The 26,057-nt window shown below is 38.5% G+C and overlaps 2 protein-coding genes across 4 annotated transcripts in view; one reads left to right on the forward strand and one right to left on the reverse strand.

Annotated features, from left to right (window-relative positions):
- LOC127511450 (oocyte zinc finger protein XlCOF6-like) overlaps nt 1-26,057 on the forward strand; it is an 832,024-nt gene that overhangs the window by 91,732 nt on the left and 714,235 nt on the right. The gene's annotated exons all lie outside the window — the stretch shown is intronic.
- Nucleotides 1-26,057, reverse strand: part of LOC127510577 (NACHT, LRR and PYD domains-containing protein 3) — a 59,616-nt gene that overhangs the window by 11,536 nt on the left and 22,023 nt on the right. For all 3 annotated transcript variants that reach the window (XM_051890222.1, XM_051890220.1, XM_051890221.1), the window contains one exon: nt 11,089-12,957. In XM_051890222.1, coding sequence (XP_051746182.1) covers nt 11,089-12,957 — 1,869 coding nt within the window. The remainder of the gene's footprint in view (nt 1-11,088; nt 12,958-26,057) is intronic.

The following is a 26,057-nucleotide window of genomic DNA, read 5'->3' on the forward strand; positions in this document are numbered from 1 at the left end:
AAATCATCTGTTAGCTATTCTGAGTGTTTTTTTTTTTATGTTATATTCTGTGCCCTTCGGTTCAATCCGTCCTGAGGGAGTCATGTGTATATTTATATTTATATACAGTATATCTGTTTGTATATTGTTCTATTGTATATTGTAAAGTGTTATAAATGCATGTGATGATACTTCTTGATATTGTAGTCCATCTAGGTGGTGTTTAATATCAAATTACTCCTTGTTTAATGACTTACATTTTGGTGGACATCACAGTAACATAGAATGCATTGTATGTTTGTTATATTTATCAGAGTATAAATGGACACAAACTTACTAGTTAACTCCCCCATGCAAATTAACTCATTTTCAAACAAAATCTCACGCTAGAAAATTGCACCTTTCCCATTGGTCAAGCCAAGACTTGAAGGTGTCGACTGTCTGGAGAAGCTAAATAGCTCTGAGCAGATCACATTTGAGTTCTCCTGGTTCTTCTCTTTGTTCCTGCTGATACTACCGATTGCGTCACGTGAGAACCAACCCGGCCCCTGAGCCGGGCTGGTAAGCCTCACTTCCTTTCAAGCCATGCACAACTGCCTCGACCACAAGAGAGTCAAATTAACAGCGCATGTTTGTATGAATTTCTTCATTCAACACAGAAGATATTGATTACGACTTCAGCACCATCAGACCGAACCATCAAGGATTTCTCCTGAACCTGCAGATCCGGACGCTCAACAGTTAAGGCATTTGCAAGTATCATTTGAACACTAAACGGCGATTTAGTATTAAGATTGTGAACCCCTTTTTTTAACAAAGGTGCTTTATAGTATTGAAACTGATGGTTCGTCCAACTTTTTATTTTTGACCCTTTCCATTGCTTCATTCCCCTGTTATGATACGGTTCAAATTCAGTTTCACTCTCTCATTTCCTATGTATGCGTGAATGGTATGTTTGTGATTGTTAGTTTAGTTATGTGTTTGTGATTTAGTTAAATAAAACTTGTGTGCACACTCTTGTGAGTTGATTCTGATCTGCTTATAAACCAATGTCCCCGATAACGATTACGATCACAGCTACATGTTAAGAAAGCAATATTTTTCTGTGGCCATGAAAAATAGCCTTTTTGAACACATGATAGACGATCAATACTGAGTGTTTGCTGGCCGAACAGATTAATTGATTGTAATATTAATTCAGCTACATTAAGTTAATTTGATTAACTGATTCATATATTTATAATTAATTATAACAAGTTATGATTAATTATTATATATTTTTTTTTGAGCTAATTTGCTACAGCATATTCACTGAATTGAATGGCAGCAGAACACCACTCATTGGCTCTTTCTGCTCATTAAAATAAAGGAAAAAGAAACATTCAAGGTTTTTTTTTTTTCATTTTAAATCACATTTAAACTTTATAAATTTATTATAATAACATTAAAAATCACATTTTGTCAAGGTTTATCACTTAATTGTTCATTTTAGGTATCAGTTTCTCCAATAATATCACATTTTGATTGCAATGAGACCTGAAAATGATGTTTTAAATATGAAATCTGGAATAAGCATATTCTTACCTATCATTTATTACAACTATCTATATCTACAACAAAATGTGTGTAAGTACGTTTAAATGAGTTAACATAGAAAATGTACTTGAAACCAAAAACAGACTTTTAAAATGAACGTGAGCCTATGACTGGTCCTCTGCTGCCCTCTGCTGGTCAAAATAGTTATTTTGTCATTCTACTCACTAATATTGTTCTATAATTCATATTTAGACATTATAAAATCACTATTGTAACATTTGCAATCACATTTTGTCCAATTTCATCACTTAATATCTATTGAAGTATTAGTACTGACAATTGTGCCACATTATGGGGAACGTGAAACCTGAAGGAGACTTGCAGTAAACATTTGTTACCCATGATATATTTGAGAAATATATATATTTACAACAAAATGTGTGTGCATGTGTGTTTGTTTGTGTGTAAGCATGCCTAGTGTGTATCAAGTATTATTGTTTAAGCCTTTTCTTTCTCTGTGTTTGTTTTAGCATATGGCATAGCTATTCCTTCTATGATTTAAGTGGTTGCATGCTTGCTAAATAAAACGTAACATCTTTTTACGCATATGTGCTTAAAGGCCTTAAATGCTTGAACCCCGATAAATGATGCTAGAAGCTTTAATTATTAGGGGCCAAGCCCCGAAGGGGCTGTAGCCCCTATTGTAATTGTTAGTTTTCTTCTTATTAGGGGCCAAGCCCCTATTGTATCCGTTAGTTTTCTTCTTCTTATTATTCCTCCCCAATGGGAGTCTAAGGCAGCCCTATCAACGGAACATGAGAAAATTATCAAATTTGGCACAATTGTAGAGGTGCTCATGAATAGTGATTAGACCAAATTTGGAGTCTCTAGAACCAACTCTATAGTGCTACCACCAGTTCAAATATTCACTCTTCTAAAGGTTATAACTTTTGAACCCTTTGTCCTAGAAAAAATTTAGTACATCTGATTCGTCTCTTCATGCTGATGCTATTCAACATCTTACATTAAGTCTCCGCCCATTACAGTAGCGGCCATTTTGAAAAGTACAGTATTCAGTTTTTTCACTATTTCTCCCTTAAAAATTTGTCCAATTTTGTCCAAACTTTGATCAGATGATCTTTGGACTGAGCCGCACAAAAATGACTGAACAGGTGTTTTTTATTCATCTTTGTTCAAAAGTTATTATGTCATGAAGTTAATGAGGTCGACCCGAAATTGGTTCAGAGGCTGTATCTCGGCCAAACTTTGAGCAATCAAAACGATAATTGGTACACTTCATCGAATCCAGGATCTGAGGGTCCATGCCAAATTTGGGAACAGTGCCACCTACAGGTCATGAGATCTGAAAAGTGGCTATTTTGGCCAATAACTTTTGAACAGTTTGTCAGAAAATCAAGATCTTGGTGTCTATGGATTCCTTGGGCCATGCCGAATCCGTGGATATCGATTTCATCAACATCGGATGAAACACATGTCCACCATTTTTAATCTATCATAAATCGCAATATCTTTTAAACAATTTGACATATCTTCACAAAAATTGGTATGTATGTATCATCATCAGAATGTCCTGAAGGTACCTGAGAAGTTTGAACATAGCGCCACCTAGTGTTCTAAAGATATAAGGAATTTTGCAAAAATGCTTATAACTTCTGAAAATATTATCCAAAATTTGTATGCTTTGTCATTTTATTTCCTGGCTTATGCCGATTCCAATGATGTGTCATTTGTCATTTTCCTTAAATGTACCTGTCTGCCATATTGAAGTATATGAAAAACTGTTTTTTCGCTACTCCTCCTATAAATTTTGTCCAATTTTGTCCAAATGACAAAAGAAATGACTGAACGGATTTTTGATAATCACTACCGTTCCCGAGATATTTGTCTCTGAATGTGACCTTGCCTGTGTTTGTTGTCTTATGCTAACCAAAACTTAGCTGGCATTAAGTAACTTTGCAAACTAATCTGGTTAACATGCTAAGGAACTTTTTTTTTTGTGAACTCTTTCTCACACTGCTCAGCAGACTGATGAACGTGCATGACTGATTAGCTCAATGTGTTACACCACAGATCCTGAATGCTTGAGGTACTGTGGCAGAAAAAGATGCAGAAGTTGTGCCTAAAAAAGATCTAATCTGGAGCTATCAAATACAACATGCAGTGCATTTATGTACAAATTAATTGTTCTTCCCGAATGGTAGTCAATTATCAATGATCAAAAATGATCAAATTTGGCACACTTGTAGTAATGGTAATTAAAAGTAATTTGACCAACTTGGAGTACCTAGGACCAACTCTATAGCACCACCACCAGTTCAAAAATTCACTTTTGTAAAGGTTATAACTTTTGAACCCTTTGTTCCAGAAAAATGAATCTTAGTACAACTGATTCTTCTCTTCATATTGATCACATTCAATATCTTACATCAAGACTCCACCTAGTACAGTAGTGGCCATTTTGAAAAGTACAGTATTCCACTTTTTTACTATTCCTCCTTCATATTGTGCCCAATTTTAACCAAAATTTGATCAGATGATCTTTGGACTGATCCACACATAAATAACTGAACAGATTTTCTTTATTAATCCTTGTTCCAAAGTTATAATGCTGCAAACTGTGCTGTACTGCTTGCTGTGCTGCTCTGTTTGCTATGCTGTTCTGCTTGCAATGCTGCTCTGTTCGCTGTGCTGTTCTGTTTGCAGTGTTGCTCTGCTTTAAATGCTGCTCTGTTTGCTGTGCCTTCGGGGCTTGGCCCCGAATTGCTGCTTGCAGCTATATTTATTATTATTATTATTATTATTATTATTATTAGAGCCCAAGCCCTGAAAGGGCGAAGAGCCTATTGTTTTCCTTAGGTACATTTTTTTGGGCACTTTTGGGTCCCTTAACATGCGCAAAAACTCTTGAAACTTTGCACACACATAGGAATTGTTGGCCATCGGGGCCAGGCACAAGTTGTAATGAGGGGGTCATGGGGGGGCTCTGTGGCACACCCTTTTATATGGTTGTATTTGAGGGGCTCTGTAGTGCACCCCTTTTCACCTACAGTAACCAAACTTCATACAGTTATAGATCTCATCTGGCTGAACAACTTTCACATTCTTGGGTGTTTTTGAGTCTCTTAGCATGCTTCAAAGTGCATACAGTCTTTGGCTCCGATCAACAGGAAGTCAGATATTTTGGTTTGAATGTGGACTTTTTGAATAATCAGGCTCTGACTTTTTAAGTACTCCTCATAGGAGATTTATGCAATCACCACCAAACTCGGGCAACATGAACTAAAGACACTGAAGATGCCAAATTGTGAACAATTATAAGGTATCTCGAACAGTATTGCCATGGTGACAGATTAAAATAATGACAAAAAAAGGGAAACAGGAAGTGTCTCATTTTCTGTAAAATCATTGTTTGATTTGAATGAAATTAAGATTGCATGTTGCCTGCCATGCACAGGTTTCCTAAAGCCACTGGGGTGGCGGTGGCGCTGGGGCTTGGGCCTGCCTTCGCTGTTTGCAGCTATATTTATTTTTTCCAAGGTTTTGGGGACTTTTGGGGCCCTTAAAGTGCTCAAAAACTCTTGAAAATTTACACACAGGTCAGAATCCACGGGCATTAGGACCGGGCCAAAGCTGGGACACGGGCGTGGCAGGGGGGCTCTACGGCGCCCCCTAGAATCGAATCTGAAATCATGGATACATACTAATACGTAAATGTATGAAACTCGGCCGAACAACCTCCTGCTCCCCATGTCATTAGCTCCGCCCAATAGGAAGTCGGCTATTAATGGTTGTTTGAAAAACATGCTCTGGAAATTGATATACTCCTCCAAGAGGATTCATCTGATCACCACCAAACTCGGTCAGCATGAAGACAAGACATTGAGGATGCATTGTGTCAATCAAATGGATGTCATTATTGTAATTCAAAGTCATAGTGCCACCAACTGGCAGCAGGAAGTGTGTCACTTTCAAATATTCTTTGAAATCACCCTCTTATTTTTAACTGATTTGCTTCAAACTTCATCAGTATAATGTCAAAAGATGTAGACCTGCGAAAGGATTTTTGACATCTTAATTACTATTTCCTTGGCAACATGCCAAACTTTAATAATCTTTTTATCATGCTTCAAATTGCATGAAACTTAGAAACTTAGACTTAGAAACGAGCGAGGAGGAGGGGCTCTATAACGCCACCTTTTGACAAATACATATATTGGTCTCATCAAGCCGGACAACTTTCTAATTTACACTCATTAGCTCCAACCAACAGCAAGACGGCTATATTGGTTTGAATGTGGATTTTTTTGTAAAATCAGGCTCTGAAATTTGAACTACTACTTTTAGAGGGTTTATACAATTCACACCAAACTTTTTTAATTTGGTACAAAGACACTGAAGATTTTAAATTGCAAACACATATTGGACATCTCGAACGGTGTTGCCATGGCGAGGGATTAAAGTAATGTAATTGTAAATGTGGCATATATTTTGTTTTACAATTGTCTTTTTAAATTTACCTGGTTTAAATGCATATTGCCCATCGTGCACAGTTGCCCTGAAGCCACCGGGGCTTGGGCCCATCATCGCTGCTTGCAGCTATATATATTATTGTTTCTTTTTCTCTCTCCCCTGACTGACCTCAATCTTGTTTATCTACAAGTAATTACTTTTTAGTTATAGGATGTCATAGCCTTACTCACCTGTTGTTATAGATCGTATGTTATTGTTCTAATGTTTCCAATGTTTTTCTAATGTTTTTCTTGTTTATCTACAAGTAATTACTTTTTAGTTATAGGATGCCATAGTCTTACTCACCTGTTGTTATAGATCGTATGTTATTGTTCTAATGTTTCCAATGTTTTTCTAATGTTTTTTTTTTTTTTTTTTTTAACTTAAGCATATTGATATTAAATGTAAAGCTTTCTTTCTATATGTAAAAATACTGGTTATTATTACTATGCCAAATTTTGAAGTGGCATAGTAACAAGTTGCTTTCTTCGTATAGCTAACTTTCAAACACAAGTTAAGGCTAAAATGACAAAACCAGTTTCTTTTCCTGATTGCCTTTTTTATTGATGTTGCTTGCTTTAAATGGTTTCTTTTGACTTCTGGTTAAATCTTTATCTGATTACAGTGGGTACGGAAAGTATTCAGACCCCCTTAAATTTTTCACTCTTTGTTATATTGCAGCCATTTGCTAAAATCATTTAAGTTCATTTTTTTTCCTCATTAATGTACACACAGCACCCCATATTGACAGACATTTTTGCAGATCTATTCAAAAAGAAAAACTGAAATATCACATGGTCCTAAGTATTCAGAAACTTTGCTGTGACACTCATATATTTAACTCAGGTGCTGTCCATTTCTTCTGATCATCCTTGAGATGGTTCTACACCTTCATTTGAGTCCAGCTGTGTTTGATTATACTGATTGGACTTGATTAGGAAAGCCACACACCTGTCTATATAAGACCTTACAGCTCACAGTGCATGTCAGAGCAAAAGAAAATCATGAGGTCAAAGGAACTGCCTGAAGAGCTCAGAGACAGAATTGTGGCAAGGCACAGATCTGGCCAAGGCTACAAAAAAATTTCTGCTGCACTTAAGGTTCCTAAGTGCACAGTGGCCTCCATAATCCTTAAATGGAAAACGTTTGGGACGACCAGAACCCTTCCTAGAGCTGGCCGTCCGGCCAAACTGAGCTATCGGGGGAGAAGAGTTGGGAGAAAGTTGTAGAAAGTCAACCATCACTGCAGCCCTCCACCAGTTGGGGCTTTATGGCAGAGTGGCCCGACGGAAGCCTCTCCTCAGTGCAAGACACATGAAAGCCTGCATGGAAGACTCCAAGATGGTGAGAAATAAGATTCTCTGGTCTGATGAGACCAAGATAGAACTTTTTGGCCTTAATTCCAAGCGGTATGTGTGGAGAAAACCAGGCACTGCTCATCACCTGTCCAATACAGTCCCAACAGTGAAGCATGGTGGTGGCAGCATCATGCTGTGGGGGTGTTTTTCAGCTGCAGGGACAGGACGACTGGTTGCAATCGAGGGAAAGATGAATGCGGCCAAGTACAGGGATATCCTGGACGAAAACCTTCTCCAGAGTGCTCAGGACCTCAGACTGGGCCGAAGGTTTACCTTCCAACAAGACAATGACCCTAAGCACACAGCTAAAATAACGAAGGAGTGGCTTCACAACAACTCCGTGACTGTTCTTGAATGGCCCAGCCAGAGCCCTGACTTAAACCCAATTGAGCATCTCTGGAGAGACCTAAAAATGACTGTCCACCAACGTTTACCATCCAACCTGACAGAACTGGAGAGGATCTGCAAGGAGGAATGGCAGAGGATCCCCAAATCCAGGTGTGAAAAACTTTCCCAAAAAGACTCATGGCTGTATTAGATCAAAAGGGTGCTTCTACTAAATACTGTGCAAAGGGTCTGAATACTTAGCACCATGTGATATTTCAGTTTTTCTTTTTTAATAAATCTGCAAAAATGTCAACAATTCTGTGTTTTTCTGTCAATATGGGGTGCTGTGTGTACATTAATGAGGAAAAAAAATTAACTTAAATGATTTTAGCAAATGGCTGCAATATAACAAAGAGTGAAAAATTTAAGGGGGTCTGAATACTTTCCGTACCCACTGTATGTCACAAGTTTAAATTTTGCCTACTCCATCATGCTGAAGATAATTCTGATTCTTAATCTGTTAAAATTGAGTATTAGGTTAATGTAAATCGAAGCTATAACTTGCAAAGTTATGCATTATATTTTAGGAGAACATAATATTGTTAACGCCTATGCTTTTTAATGTAATGTAATAAAAAAAGTTATGTTCTTTGTTTTGTTCTTGTATTTGTAAATGTTTGTTTGTCTTGCATAATAAAAAAATAACAATTCTATATAAAACAATTTTGGATTTGAAATCAAAATATGTTACTGTAATAATAAAATGTATGTTATTAATGTACCTGTCACGTTTCCGCCCACTGCTGTCTCCTTCCACTCCCCACCAGAGGTCTCTGTTTCTATATTAAGACTTTTTTAGTGCACACACAGTCACTTCACTCTGGACTACATTTCCCACAATCCCTCACCTAGGAACCAATCATGCACTCACACCTGTTTCCCATCAGTGACCCTTTATAAGCTGCACTCACACTAGTGATGGCGAAATGAAGCTTTGCAAAGCACCGAGGCTTTCCCCTCAAGTGTATCGTAAAAAGGTTCATTACTCAAAGCTTTTCAACACGGTGCACAATAACGACATCTTGTGGTCAAAAGGTGGAAAAAACTGCCTTTGAGTCCCAGACGACACAGCTTTTGGACGCTTTCATGTAATAAATCTGTTTGTGCTATGAAAAGCGTATAAAACAATGTAAATTATTATTATACATAAAAAAAGTCTTTCGCTTGTCATTTTACTTACACAATTTGAATAAATGAGTCTGAATAAAATTTGGGGGCAGAAATAGGAAAGCTTTGGCATATATTATCAAAATAAATGATTGTCATAGAATGAAGTATGAACTGGGAATAAATACAAACTGAACACATGTAAATATTTATTTGTATTTTGGCATATTCTTTTGCTAAAAAGCAAATGACACTTCACATCTGCGCAAGGGTTCGCGTTATGTGAATCAGAATACGAAGCAGTCACGTGGTTGTGTGCGAAAACGAAGCTTCGGACGTCACCAATCACGTGGTTATGGCAAAACGAATCAAGCTCCGATACAGTGCTTCACTGTGAGATGTTTCATTTTTTTGATACAAGCTTCAAAGCCTTGGTGTCAAACGTCACATCACTAATAGCCTGTGTTTTGGATTACTCTATTGCCTTGCCCTCTTGGGTCTGTTTGCTGGTGTTTGATCTCTGCCTGTACGACTATGCTCATTTTAATAAAGCTTGCACGTGGATCTCCCACTCTTTTGTCCCATTCCCTTCCGTTACAGAATACTCAGCCACCAAGATCCAGCGGCTTTTAAGAGCATTTCCAGCCACAACATGGATCCAGCAACACGTCTTGTCCGCCTACGTCAAGGTAATTGTACCCTCGAGGACCACATCCAAAAGTTTCTGGACATTGCACATTTATCTGACTTGCATTACTTTGCTCTCATTGATTTCTTCTGTCATGGATTAAACACACCACTGCAAGATTATTTAATCATGTATGGTCCTCGAGGGTCACTTGTTGAATTTTTGGATTTTGCCCTAATGCTAACTGGCTCTCTTTTCACTGCGGGGGTTGCGGAGGAATGCGACATAACTCGAGTGCCTTTAATGGTGGCTGCGCTAGAACCCACTCACAAAATGGTGGCCACCACAACACCAAATCAAGTCACAGCTGATCTTCATGATCCAAATCAAGTCACAGCTGATCTTCCTGAGCCAAGTCCATTCACAGTGGATCTTCGTGAGCCCAGTCAAGTCACAGTTGATCGTCCAGAGTCAAGTCACGTCTCCGCTGATCGTCCAGAGTCACGTCACGTCACTGCTAACATTCCAGAGTCTCATCCCGTCAGGGCCGCTCCGCCAGTGTCTACGGACAAGATGGTCGCTCCGCCAGTGTCTAGAGACAAGATGGCGAGTTTCCTGAGTTTCCTGTCTGCCTCAACATGACATGACATGACCACTCCCCACCAGAGGTCTCTGTTTCTATATTAAGACTTTTTCAGTGCACACACACAGTCACTTCACTCTGGACTACATTTCCAACAATCCCTCACCTAGGAACCAATTATGCACTCACACCTGTTTCCCATCAGTGACCCTTTATAAGCTACACTCACACACACACACACTCATGGCTGAGTATTGTTCAGCCTTTGTTCGACCTTGTCTCCGTGTTCCTTGTTCCTTGCCTTGCCTTGCCCTCTGCCTGTGTTTTTGACCCTGGACTGTTTCTTTGTTTGATGATCGTTTGCTGCCTGCCTTGACCATAGCCTGTGTTTTGGATTACTCTATTGCCTTGCCTTCTTGGATTTGTTTGCTGGTGTTTGACCTCTGCTTGTACGACTACGCTCATTTTAGTAAAGCCTGTACGTGGATCTCCCACTCCGTTGTCCTGTTCCCTTCTGTTACAGTAACCACCTCCCTTTAAATACTTTGGTCAGTTCAAGAATAATTTATGCAATTTTATGATTTATTTTAAAGAATTAAAAGAGCAGTTTCATGTTTATGCTTGAATTGTTCAACTCCTCAAGGTTGATATGGGATTTAGGAAGTAATTAGTAATATGTAATGCTATATGTTTTAGAGTGAGTAATTAGTACAGTAATCTAATTACACTGTTGAAGTTGTAAGTAGCTAGTAATTAATTACTTTTTTTAGTGTAACTTAACCAACACTGGTCAGGGGGTCTAAACATTTCTGAGATTAAAATAGTTTTGTCCTCTACAAGCAGCTTCTGATTTCCCAATTAAATTACTGTCATGCCAAAGAAGACAGTATCATTTCTTTACAGAGGAATTACAGTGTTAATGTGGCTCAACAAAACAGACACATTCAGTTTAAACTACAGTGACATAAATGAATACTCACAGAGCTTTTCTGCAGTTCACCACAGCTGGTATCAGTCTCCTTCTGCCCTCATCTGATGTGTTGTATTTTTTCAGATTAAACTCATCCAGCACCTCCTCTGATATCTGAAGCATGTAGGTTATTGTTGAACAGTGAGATGGAGAGAGTTGATTCACTGAGTGATTCTCTGATTTCACAAACTCCTGAATCTCTCTGTACAGAGTCTGATCCTTCATTTCCAGCAGACAGAGGAACAGATTAATGCATCTGTCAACTGAGAGATGTTCCTCACCCTTGATTTTGTCTTTAATGTACTGTGTGATTCTCTTGATGGTCTCTGAGCTGTTCACTGTGTGTGTCAGTAGATCCTGTAAGAGTCTCTGATTGGACTCCAGTGAGACGCCCAGCAGGAACCGCAGAAAAAGATCCAGGTGTCCATTTTCACTCTGTAAGGATTTATCAACTGCTGCTTTTAGCAGATCATACAGAGAGATTCCCTGACTGTACCACTGATGTTTTTTATTCAGAAATGACTTTAGTGATTTCTTATTATTGACTGCATGATAATAAAACTCGATGAAAGCAGCTAGAAACTCCTGAAAGCTCAGATGTATGAAGCAGTAGACTTTCCTCTGATGAATCACAAATTCCTCCTTAAAGATCTCAGTGCAAATCCCAGAATACACTGAGGCGTCAGTGATGTCTATGCCACTCTCAATTAGGTCCTCCTCATAGAACATCACATTGCCCTTCATCAGCTGTTTGAAAGCCAGTTCAGAAAGTTTCACAATCACGTCTCTGTTGGACTGCAGGAATCTCTTTGATTTTCTCTCTTCATACTTCTGATTCCTCATGTTGATCTGAATCAGCAGGAAGTGGATGTACATTTCAGTCAGAGTTTGAGGGATTTCTGCACTGTCATCTTGTTTCAGGAGGTTTTGAAGGACAGTGGCTGAGATCCAGCAGAAGACGGGTATGTGACACATGATGTGGAGGCTTCTTGATCTTCTAATGTGTGAGATGATTCTGCTGGCTTGACGTTCATCACTGATTCTCTTCCTGAAATATTCCTCCTTCTGAGGGTCGTTGAATCCCTGAATTTCTGTCACACGGTTGATGTATTTTATGGGTATCTGTTTGGCTGCTGCTGGTCTGGAGGTGATCCAGATGAGAGCAGAGGGAAGCAGCTCTCCTCTGATGAGGTTTGTCATCAACACACCCACTGATGAAGACTCATTCACATCACAAACCTTCTCATCATCTGAAAACATCGGTTTCATTCTGCTTTCATCCAGACCATCAAAGATGAACACAACTTTACTCTCCTCATAAATCTTTGAGTCCAGATCTTGAAGTTCAGGATGAAAGTCCAGCAGAAGTCTATGAAGACTGTACTGGTGATCTTTAATCAAGTTGAGCTCTCGAAATGGAAGCACAAACATGAAATCTACATCCTGATTTGCTTTTCCCTCAGTCCAGTCCAGAATGAACTTCTGCACAGAGACGGTTTTTCCGATTCCAGCGATGCCTTTAGTAAGAACAGTCTTGATTTTGTCTTTCTCCTCACATTCTGGTTCATGTAAGGGTTTAAAGATGTCATTGCAGTAAATTGGAGTGTCTTGTGTTCTGGCTGTTTTCTCCATCTGTAAAACCTCATGTTCTTCATTCACCCTTTCACTCTCTCCCTCTATGATGTAGAGCTGTGTGTAGATCCTGTTCAGGAGGGTTTGATTCTCTTGTAAATTGATTCCCTCAAATAAGCTCTCGTACTTGTTCTTCAAGCTGGTTTTGTGCTGGTATTTGACTCTCTGCCTGATGAGGGTCTGACACTCGAAGTCAGTGCAGGTCAGATGGGGCGCCACTGATCTGATCACAACACTTCTCTTCAATCTTCAGAAACAATGAGATAAACAGACAAACTATGAAAAAGCATTAAAACACCAATCCACAGCCATACCTGTCACACACCCAGTTTAAGAGCAGTTTTTTTCTTCTTCTTGTATTTAGAAGTATAGTGAGTACATGCTTTACCTACACAAATGAAATACTCAAGGAACATTTGCATTTAAATAAAGGCAATTTTGAACTGCATTTCTATTGTTTACACACTTTTATGAAATTTCAGTGTTTTCAATCTAATGCTTTTACAAGACTTGACTCTGTGATGTAGTCATACAAATAATTAACCATTTGCATAGATTAATAATTAACCATTGCAACCTTTCAACACAGGTTTTTTATTTCTCAAATAATAAAAGCCAACAGAGAATGCTTTTGCCACAAAGTGAGCTAATATCACAAACTATATATAACATAATATTATTTCTGTTTTTAACCTAGCCATTATACCCTGGACATATACGCGCACGTACGCACTTTATGGTCACATACACGGTCAGCCATAGACGCCCGAACCTCGATTGTGGTAGATGATGCACCAGGCAGGGAGGTGGTGTGCTTAAGAGAACGAACGGCAGCTTTGATTCCGTCTTACTACATACTACAGTGTTTCCCAAACCTTTTTCCGTCACCACACCCTTTGAAAATTTTCAAAAATTTGTGGCACCCCACAGTGTTGTCACGATACAACTTTGATATGATACCTTGAAAATTATCAATTTTCAATACCACAGGGAAGAACCGCCGTATATAGGCCTACTGTCATATAGATATTTTTTTTAATTATCAAATTTTTTGTCCATCCATGGAAAGTCTAGGAAATCAGTCATTTCTTCTGAAGAGATCACTTTGATGACAGATTTTAATTAAGGCTTTTATTCATATATAAATATTGCTCAATTACCATTACAACTCTCACCTAGCCTTGCTCACTGTGTATTTGTGTTTTTATATTGGGATAATTTTGATAACTTGTTTTTAATTTAAGTTAATTTCACAGTTAATTTCCAAATTACTGTAGAAAGAACATAAAGACAGTATAATTTAAATACTTGTTTAATGGCATCTTTTTATGAATGAAGTCCACTCCTACTGATGTCTCAATGAATTTTTTTTTTTTTAAACATTATTTATTGCCATTCAACATTACAGTGTAATTGAAAGCTATAAATTGTAACATTTATTAAGCTCCAAAAAATAAAACATCTTTTAATTTAAGTGAACTTAAAACAATCTTCACATAAACCCATAATAAATGTCATATTTAGGCCTACCTGTGGCAGCACATTACACCTGTTTTTATATGGCTAAAGAACATATTATTTCACTGTATTATATCACTGTCTTCACAAAGAAGTGTCTAGAGTCATGAAATGGTTATGTCTAATCATCAACTATATTTTTGTCCTGTTATTTTATGTTCAATGCTTTTTTTATGCATGCTACACTAATCACTTTTCATAACGGTCAATATAAGCTAAACAAGTCTGCGCTGACAACGAGAATTAGAAGGAAGTAAATACATATTTCGGTGGTGTAATATTATAATTAATCATATATTAAGATAACCCATGTTATTTAAATTACTAAAATAGCCTATGAACAATAATAATTCACCACAGTGCAGGATGTATGATGCGATGACAAATTCAAGCGCACAGCTTCACCTAATTAATTATTAATTTGTTTAGTTATATGATTTATAATTTAAATAACATTTAAACAACACCAGTAAACTTCAGGTAATCAAAAAATGGTTTTATTAAGTACATCAGATGAGCCGTCAGATGCTGAGCTGACCCAGGACGCATTACTGATCTCACCACCATCAGACTCTCTATCACTCATGGCATTTAGGGATTTTAATATTTCTCTGGCATCCATAAATCGCCGTCTTTTACTCATTGTGACTTTATTTCTGAAACCGATAACCGCTAATTCAGTGAGTGAAAGGCGTTGCCTAGCAATGTACGAAGTTTAAACATAAGGGGCGCGAAAATACAGGCATTATATAGAGGGTAAATTTGACCCGCGCGGCGCTTATAGGTATAAATGCCCCATTTTTTTGATCTGGTTTTATCTAAACAATTTTTAACACCAAGGGATTGTAAATTACACAATTTTAGTAAAAGTTAATGACTGGGAGACTTGAATGTTTTATTGAAAACCTGTTATGTACATTTGAAAAACAGCCATGGGTAAAATTTACTTTGTTAATTTTTAATTACAGTGTTAATTTGCTTTAGTGTTAAAGCTACAAAAGTTCTATAGTCAAGGGCAGTGAGTACTTTTCTCTGTTACCTTTGCTTTTTGATTAACATTAATGACAGACAGCATTAGTGGCTGCTGTCACTTTAAGATCTGCCGCTGCTGCACATGATGCATATGTGGCACGCGTCCCATTTTCTCACAACTTTTTACGTTCGTTTAATACTTATTTAACTGGTCTTATGAGAATACTAGACAAAACAGACATTTTGGCATAATTCTGCGTGTTATTATGCAAGCGCGAAAGAGAACTCGATTCTGGCACGCGTCTTTCTGTGCGTCGTGTGTCTGTCAGAACATTCACAGAGAGCGCGTTCTCGTTTGTCTTGTCGCGCTTGAATGGTTTAAAAGCATTTGCATGAAGAAGTGCGTGATCATATAATGTAACGCTAGCCAAAAGATGACAGAAAAAACAGATGCTGCATTAAATGCGTTCAGTATTTTTAACATGTTAAACAGAAAATCAATCGCATGTGTTAACATTGACAGCACTATTTATAGAATATAACCGATGTGTTTATGTGAACACGAGGCAAGAAAAAGAGGCGGCTTTATGTGTACGCACTGGAAATGAAGCACGGGAATGAAATCATGCGCAAACCCCGCTGAAATTCAGACCAACCTTTCTTACGATTCGCGTATTTATTATACATTTGTGTGCGTGTTATTTGTTGTTATTAGAGACATCATAGAATGATGGTACATAATAAATGATTTTTTTACACATTTAAACAATTTAAAAATGTTTGAAGGAGTTTTTACACGGCACCCCTGCTCTCGCCAGACGACACCCAGTTTGGGAAACAATACTACACACATACACGCACCTGGCAGTTTCATTTTTTTTACACCAGGATTAGAGTGAACGGCCATCCTCCCCCATTTCTTCAAGCCAAGCCCATCTCCATTTGTTTTTAACGGACTTGTCGATGAGTGACACATCCGAACCTTCCTCCAAAAGCAGCGCGTCCATAACGGACATGCTAGCTTAATACGTAAATTCTTTTTTAACAAGGCTAATACACCACTCTTCTGCCACCACACGCGCGCACTTCTGACCTATCATAAGTGATTGTGTGGTTAAGAGCCAGCCGTTTCGGTGGTGTTAAATGACGAGTGGCAAGGCAAAGATCACTTTTAACAACTGTATATTTACTGATAGACATGCAAGAGTTCAACACGCAATATACAAACTTCAACACCGAAACACCAACTCACGCATGCGTAGAAGCAAGCTTTAGGATCTTAGTCTGCTTAGATTTAAAGCTACAGAACACTACTATGTTCTACATCCTCCTCCTTTAACTTTGACAATTATTCCTTAGTGAAAAGTTTCTTACATTGTAAGTTAACTCAAAGTTGTAGAAAGAATTCTCGTTGAATATTCATTCAGTGGTTTCTTCTCTGCTCCTTGTGGGGTGCACTGTTCTTTGACCTCATTTGGAGCAGGGTATTTGTGCTTTGATTCAGCAAAGGGGGTCTGGACAAAGGGGAGCAAAATAATGTTGTGTTCTAACTGTTGTCAGAGCTCTCAAGTTTTATTAAAAGTTTGGAGTGAGATTACATCTGTTAGGGGAGGAGCCACTCAAATATTTGCAGCAGCGGCCCCTCTGCCCCACCAAATTCTCTCAAGTTTTTGCTAGCAGTTTAATTTTACCTAGTGTTGTTCATAATTGATCAGCACAAATAGAAATTATGCTGCTTGTTGACTGAAGTGCCTGTTCTTTGGCCTGATGACCTTTATGTTTTATATGCCTGTTCACACCTGAGTTCTCCTGTCTGCAAACAGAGCACCAGCTGTAGGAGCTGCTGGTGCCTATGGTAATGAATGGCCACTCACTTTTTAAAGTACACCTGGTGGCTGCTCCACTTAATGCTTTCTTCTTCTTCCCTGTCTTGTCCACTGTCTCCTCTATGGTCTCTTCTACTTTCTCCCCAACTGTCACTCTTACTATCTTCTCCACCGTCTCTGCCTCCACCTCTTCCACTGTCTCCTCCTCTGATCTAGCAACCTTTTTAGGGGGCTGACCCTTTGGTGCCCAGAATGAAATAATACTCTTTTGCTTTTTCTCTGACATCTTTGAAACAGACAAATGCAATGATTAATGTATGCATTGCCAGTAAATATTACTGAAATGATAGCCAGAGAGCTCTGCTTTAAGAGATGTAGTCTTAACATTGCTGAAAAGAGTATTAATATAGTAGAATTTGAAATAAAATAATGAAATACATCTCTAGTACTTTCCTTAGTTTCAGATAGCCAAACTAAGCTAAAGCAGTTGGGAGAGTTTTTGACTGCATCAATAATAATTTAGCATGAATTTGGCTATATTCCCCAACATCAGCTCTCAGTATTTTTGATCACAGGCAAGTGATTTCGTCTAGGAAATGTAAAATCAAAATGCTAAAAAAAAAAAAAAAAAAAAAGGGGTTGGGTGTAGTTTTGGTTTGAACGTTGGGGGGTTTAGCGGGGTCACAGGGCATGCTCCCTCATGAGATTTATTTGCGCGCTTATTTGTTTATTTTTGTGGTTACATCCACATACAAAGTTGTTTAACATATTTATATTTAAGCATCTAAAATCTTAAGCATTTTGACAGAATTTTACTTAAAGAACATTACTTAAACGGTTCTTATATTGAAAATGTTAATTTCCTGTCATCTGCTAGGTTTTTCCTAATATCTGTAATTATTAGCAGAACACATTTTACACATGGGGAAAATCAATTGTGCTCTTGTCTTAATTCTAACTTGTACTTGGCCTTTTGAAAAACTATATTTCTTGTAATTGTCTTGTAATATATTTATAGAATTTGTTACAATAAGGATATGATTACAGGTAAAAGCAGCCTATACACATAGTACTTGGGTAAAGATGGTTTTATATTCGCACATTCGGACTTCCGCATTTATGAACGTTCTAATAATGTGCAATAAAGTTAATGTTTGCAAATTCTAAACAGTGACATGATATTTACAACCAACGATTGTAACCCTACAACATTTTTCACAATCGATCAAAATGGGCAAGTATTATTTTAATGGCATACTTACTTGCGAACGTCCACTGAATGTCCAATGTAGTGTACAAAGTTATTGTAGCCTATGCGGAAGTCCGAATGTGCGAAATATAAAACCAAATTTACCCAAGTACACATAGTATAGCACAGTATGCCACAGTTGTAATATAAATCTTTGGTGAAAAATCTATTCCCTTAACGGATAATCTATTATAAATTCTACAAGTTAGTCAATTTACCACAATAAATACAATAGGTAAATTCTAGTAAAGGAGGTCTTTCTATTTTATGTTGGTGCAGGATGATGTTTTCTCAGTGTCGCGAGAAACACAAATCGCACAAATCTTATCACACTTTTGGAGCGCACTGGTGAATGCGCGCAGAGTATACAGCCATTTGCGCGTGCACAATTAAATAAACTGGGCTTCGGTCATGTTGCGCAGATAATTGGTCCGTTCCGTTCGTACGGGAACTTGGTGCTTATAATAGTTCAACGCGCAATGTATAATAGCCTCCTCCATTAATTGTATATAGAGGGACAAGTTATCAGCGTGAGAAATACAATGTGTGGCGTGTGAGCGTGTGAAATGGTTGAAATGCGTGTGTCTCACGGTGAATTCGTGAGACTTGAGAGCCCTGTGTTGTGGTGGTGGCTCCACGACAGGAAGGATATGTTTTCCGTTTAGTCTGTATTCTTTTCCTTCAAACTCCACAAGATATGATCTTGGTTTATCACAGAGCTGTTTGACGAGTCTGATTCGGTCATGGCCTTTGGACGTTGCAAGTCTCACTATCTCTCCTTGTAAGAGTGGTCGGAGAGCCCTGCTGGACTTGTCGTAGTATGTCTTTTGACAATGTCTCTTTTTTGAGATTTGATTCTTGACAGCAACGTTATTCTTTGAGGCTGGCATCACAATGGACTTGCTGATTGGCAGAGACGTGTGAATCTGCCTCGACATTAATCTCTCCGCTGGTGTTACAGTGTTACAGACAGAGCATGATAGTACCTCCTTTTCAATGTCTTTGGTTAGAGAAGGCCAGAATACAATGCCCCGTGCCCTGTGTTTGGTAGCATCAAGACCTCTTTGAATAATGGTGATATACTCACTGCGTAGTGTTTCAATGTGAATTTGTTTATGTATTGTTGTATTATATCAAGAAAATGCAATTATCCTGCCTCCTTGTTTAGATTTTGGATGTCTGTTGCTACACATTTGGCCAGTGTATTAAATATTAGGCATTGCTTAAAATATTATTGTTATTTATTTATTTTTGTTTGTTTCTAAGAAATGTATTATATTGTATGGCCAGAGATGTACAGTTATTGTTAGATATGTGTGTGTGTGTGTGTGCCTGTCCATGAGAAAGAGGAGCAGAACTGGACTGATGCACACAGAAGTGTGTGCGGTTCTATGTGTGCTCAAGGACACAGAGAACTGTAGTTCTACTCCTAGAACCTTATAAGGACATCAGCCATCTTGGATGAGTTTACTGGAGTTCAAGGACACAAAAGCCAGACAGCTCGCACCTGCGAGGCCTTGAGAAGGATCTGGGAAACTTTGGGAAAGATCTTTGGATACTGATACTTCAGTACCCCCGACGCCTAGAAGCCCAGAGCTGAGGACAAGAAACCCCAAGCTGAAGATGGGAAGCCCAGAGCTGACTACACCTTTGACTCAAAGGAGTGATTACTGTATTTTATACTTTAAAGAATAATAAATAGTAAGCTGCCATCTCCTGACTCAGGTAATTCCTGAGCCAATACCTGACCAAGGTATTCGGCGGGCCAAAAAAAGTCCCAATGAAACCCTGGAAGTGACAATGGAAACGCAACTGGCCCTAGCACACACTAGCACACCCGCTTTTGATTCAACAGTGGAAACACGGCTAGTGAGTCTCTTATATGATGGGCAGGAGGAACACAGTCCAGTCCTTGAAATCTTTTTAAATTGGTGCAAAAAATCAAATCTCACTCTAAACATCTCCAAAACGGAAGGAAATATCTATTGATTTTAGAGAGCAGAAATTTAGAGTTGCAGGTCGCATGTTTTTAAAAAAAAAAAAAAAAATGAGACCTTAGAAAGAAAATGTTGTATGTCATTTTTGTTTCTTCAAAATGACCAGAAACAATGGTCCCCTCTTGGCCAGTGTAGAGTGATAGTCCCGTTAGTAATATAGGCATGTATGTATGTGTGTGTGCGCGCATTTTTGTGACATATCAGGACACAAATTTGTATTATGACATAGGTAGCTTATGAGGACATTACCCCATGTCCCCATTTTTCAAAAGGCTTATAAATCATACAGAATGAGTTTTTTTGAGAAAGTAAAAATGTGCACAGTTTCCTGTGATGGGTAGGTTTAGCTGTAGGGGGATAGAAAATACAGTTTGTACAGTATAAAACCATTTCGCCTATGGAATGTCCCCACAATTCACAAAATCAAACCTGTGTGTGTGCTTGTTCGCCTGTTCGGGAAGTCGCAGTGACAGAAACAGTGAGATTCCAGTTAAAGTTTCAAGGGAGTAAAGCTTGTGTTTATGCCATTAAGAAAATGTTATTTTGTCAAAGAACTTTTATTTTAAATAAATGTTTTTTTAAAAGCTGCATTCCTCAGTGTATTATGTTATCATTATAGATGTGCGCATCAGCTTTGGCATCGCAGAGTCCGCTGTTAAAGGTGATCATCCATTTACCATATCATCACGCTTAACACACAAGAATAATTGTAATTTGAAGATCGGGTGCGGATATCTAAATCAGAGAAAATTATATGTGCGGGAGGATGATTTGTTTTTGGCGGCGGATTCGGGTGACGTTGGAGCTGATCTGTGCATCTCTAGTGCACGTAAATACCACAGCCAGAAGTTCTTTTTCGATCTGCGCGTAACGCACTTCTGTTTGCGTCAGAGTATGTGAAGCGTACGCGACAGGAGCACCTTCTTGAAGACGCAGCTCCGATTCCGAACTGGGAGGCATCACAGGTGTGACAGGTTTCAGGACGTCATAGTATTTCAAGGTAGATGGACTAGAAATCCTGTGCTTCAGAACTTCAAAAGCGTCCTGATGCTGTTTAAACCAGCACCACTCTGTGTTTTTACAGGTCAGCTCGCGCAGAGGGGCAGACAGCTCACTAAGGTTCAGTATGAATTTTCCTAAGTAATTGATCATACCCAGGAAGTGCTGCAGCGCAGTAACATTGTCTGGTGGCAGCATTTCTGTGATTGCTTTTGTTTTTGCTGGGTCAGGTTGCAGTCCCTTGCTTGTGAAAATATGACCGACATAGCTCACCTCACTTAGGCGGAATTTGCACTTTTGATGGTTAAGTCTTAAGGTTACTTCCTGAGCACAGTCCAACACTTTCCTTAGGTTTGCATTGTGCTCCTGCTCGCTGTTACCACCCACGATAATGTCATTGATTATGACAGCGCACGGATAGCCAGCAAAGATCTCTTCCTTAGCGCACTGAAAGACCTTGCTGGCCGAATTAATGCCAAAGGGCATCCTAAGAAATCTGAATCTTTCAAATGGCGTACTGAACGTAGTCAGTAGGGAAGACCTGTGATCCAGTGAAATCTGCCAAAAGGAGCTTTTTGCGTCAAGCACCGAGAATACTGTGGAGCTTGGCATCTGCGCTGCCACTTCTTCCACCGTGCCCATGGGGTGAGGCGGACGTTTTAGGAACTTGTTCAGGTCCCTAGGGTCAATGCACAGTCTTATTTCATCTGTGTTTTTCTTGTGAGTGGCCACCATAGATGGCACCCAATCAGTAGGCTCAGATACAGGAGTGAAAACGCCCATAGCGACCATTCCTTCCAACTCTGCTTTTGCATTGTGTTGCATTGCTGCAGGAATTTTGCATCCTGGACGGACGAGAGGTTGAGCTTCTTTGTCCAGTTTCATGCAGTACATTACGGGAAGCTTTCCTATTTCATCTCGGAAAAGATCTACATATTCTGTGTTAATCTGATGGACAAAACTTGAGTTTTCTTTTACACTGACCTGGTGGACTGAATTATTGAGAGAAATGAGGCCCATCTGAAGACAGTCAGACAGCCCGAGCAATGGATGTAAATTTTTTTGCACATTTTTTTCATTTGCTTTACCTATGCAAATGTCTGCAGAGACATGATGTTGCATGAGGCTCCTGTGTTGATCTTTAGTTCGAGAGATTTTCCATTGGTTTGCACTGTGCAAGATATTACGGTTTTCTTTGACTGTTTTGAGTCGATTTAGACACCTTTTGATGAATTACGGCAACTCCATCTATAAAGAATGAGTCTTCGCTGCTATTTGAAGCTTTGGCAACATCAATTTGATTTAGTCTTTTTTAGATATTGTGCGCGATGAATTTTCATTGATTTACAGCATTTTTAGAAGTGGTTGCATTTGTTGCACCTGTGACATTGCTGGCCATATGCAGGACATTTCTCCTGTTTTGCCTCATGGTTGCTTTCACAAAAGGCAAATTTGTCTGACCTGTGTTTAGGAGTACAAAATGGTTTTCTTTTTACCTTTTTTGAACACTGTCCACATTTGTCAAGTTGTGCTTTAGTCCAGCTAGTGTTTTAGTGTGCTGGTCAGTCAGTTCATGTATTTGGCATATTTCAATGAGTTTTGTCAACGTTTGCTCATTGTCAAGAAACAGGAGTTTTCTCATTCCATCATTAAGTATCCCACACACGAGTCAATCAATCAAATCTATCAATTCTTCTTGTAAATCTCCAAACCTGCAAATATGTGCCTTGTTTCGTAGGTCGTAGGCTTGGTATGTAGCTTCTGTTTCTTTTCAAGTACTGATATACTGGTTAAGGTAATTTTGCTGTTCAACATTTTTCTCATTTACTATGTTTTCTAAAAGCTATAGAGATAGAATGCTCAGGGGAAAACACAAAATACACCAGCTAACGTGATTACTGATGATTTCTTACCATCCAGTGACAGCCATGTAAAAGCCTCTACAATACTAGACATATTACAGCTCTAGAAATGAAAAGGATAACAAATTACCCATATACTTTGATTCCACATCTAATTCACATCATGTCTGTTTTTCAGAATTTGCATGACACTTTTAGTTTTGTAGGTACCACTACATTCATTGTTCAGTCTTGCAAGGTGGCGTGATGTGTCTTGCACTGTAAGAAAAAAATCAGCAGAAATACTGAAAAGGTATGTTTGTTTGTGGACTAGATATGTCTTTCCATCATTATGTTTGTTTGTGGACTGCAAAGTTCACAAAACTTGTGTGTTAGACATTCCTGGTTCTTGCGTAATTCAGCCGGAATAATTATTATTTGGTTTTCCCACTCACCCGTATACACAGTGGGTGCATAGACAAATGTTCGTTCGCACTCAATGGCTTCCGAGCCGGCCAGATTAAGCGGTATGAATGCTTTCGTGTGAGGCTCTTTCTCAGAGTGTGCAGCAGCAATGAATATGTTGAATTCCTGCTCAAACACATGGCAGTTTTCATCGATATTGCCATAAAACACAAGAGGATCAGGGCCCTCATGTATAAAACTTTCTGTAGATTTCATCCTAAAAGTGTGCATGCGCATAAAAGCCAGATTTTCCATACACACAAAAGTTTTCAGATTTATAAAACCATGCGTACACCAGAACCTGCGCAAAATTCGTTTTATAAAACCCAGTCAGCAGAAGATTGTGCGTACATGAATCTCCGCCTCAAAATCACCATATATGAGCTTACAACGCCTAGTTTTACTATGCATTACGTGATCTGCATATCATTTCCATGCATATTCCTATCCACGTGACACCGTGTTTAACTGTACAAGACATTAGGAAAATATGAAAATAAATGCCGTCACATTACATTGCAAAAAGTCATTCACTCTCCTTGACTTGTTTTAGTAAAAAAATAAATCATATAAAATACTTTTCAGTGAAGAGTTGTTCTCATTCTTTTCCATTGGACAAATTGTATTTTTAATTGTTTTAAACATAGCCTATATTTTAGGATGTTTATATATTTTTAATTGAAACACATAGGTGGCCTTGTTTTTGCATTGTAAATTATTGTATGACTCAGCGAGTCACTGACAAAACATTTTAAAAATAACATGTGCATATCTTACTGTTTCCTTCAAAATCTATCCTTTAAAAACAATGGCATTTTTCATAATATTGGAAAGACCATGAAATGGGTTATCTTTAGGCTGTCTGTCTGTGCACGACACCAGCAGCACACCTGACTCCTGAGTTCAGCAGAAGTTGTACAGTACTGTGTACAGTACTCATTGAACGATCACAGAGAGATTCCTTCAGTGTCTGTCATTATGCTATTATGTTGCTAACCTATCTGCTTAGACGAAGTGCACATCATTGATCATTAATTATGGTGCAAAACTTCCGTCCGTCATAAAAATTAATTCGGATGGTTCGATTTTCTGCATTTTTCGCATCCGTAGCAAATATTTTGAGGGGTGTTTTTGACAATTGAGAGCCACCAAAAGACGAATATGAAAAAACGAATACGACAGTTTCGGACTCAGTCAGGGTGCAAGGACCTTAAACTTTTGAGGCTTGCGCAGCTTCTCGAGGAGAAATCAAACAAATGAGCGCCGTTTTCTAAAGTCTATGAGCGCAGCACACACAAATAAACTAAACTGACATACTGCAGTTAAATTTCAAAATGTGGTGTTTTTATATTTATAACATTTGAATACAGTTCAGCAACATACATCACAAGACCTGGCGACCAAGAGAGCTGACAATTGACCATCACTTAATTTACCATCACCTCGCGACTGAAAATGTGACACTGATATGACAGTTCAACAAACAAGTTAATAATATTAAGTCACTTACATTTTAGACGAAATAATGACTATTTTGGTCTATTTTAGCAGCGAAAATAGATCCGATGAATCCAAACAAAGATCACAACATAGCGCATCTCACAGCAACACTCAATCGTGTTTTGATTGATTCGTTTGAGTCAAAGATTCAATGACCCATTCACAAACATCTGTCTCATTCTTGATGAATCGGCCGTTTGAACGAATCGTGAATGAACGACTCAATGACTCGCTTAATAAAACCGCTTATTTGCGCTCACTATCGACAAACCAATCAAATTTGTTCAAAACTTTTTTTAAATCAGTCCAAACACATTTTAATTTTATTCAGGAGTTATGTATATACAAAACTATAACTTTTTATGACAGTAATTTAGTGATAAAAAATTTTTGCAGATCTACTCGCGCCCCCCCGGTTGAGAACCACTGGAGTAAGACATTCGATACTGCGAAGTTTACTTTTATTTGTGTACACTCAACACTAAAAACAGAACATTATGCTTTTGCAAAATAAAGAAAACAGGATGCGCTTTTTGTCATCTCGGTTTCCTTTCCGTGAACTTGTTTGTGGAGCGGCCGAGTTGTGGGAGCATTTTCTTTGAAAACAATATTAATCCACCTCGTCTTCAGTGGCTCAGATTTCAGAAGTAAATGGAGACAGCTATGTGGATTAATCCATCCAGCTACAGAACACCTAAAACACTTGGGAGACATTCTCGTCAGTGCAGTAATGGCGGACTGTCCAACTCACTGTGAACTCGCTCAGGGCGGTTGTATGTTAAAACGGCAGTGTCTGTCAACATTCGTGGGCGGGGCCTGTGGCTAATGTGACGTCACACTGCCAGGGATCAGGAAACGGCTTGTTCTGAGACACTACTTATGATTTATGGGGATAAAAAAAAAGGAGTGTTTGGATTTTTATCATTATAGGGTGGTTGTGTACACACACTGCCAACACACATTTATAGCCAAAAACCATG

The sequence above is a fragment of the Ctenopharyngodon idella genome, chromosome 4 (assembly GCF_019924925.1).
Source record: "Ctenopharyngodon idella isolate HZGC_01 chromosome 4, HZGC01, whole genome shotgun sequence".
In the NCBI taxonomy this organism is placed as follows: domain Eukaryota; kingdom Metazoa; phylum Chordata; class Actinopteri; order Cypriniformes; family Xenocyprididae; genus Ctenopharyngodon; species Ctenopharyngodon idella.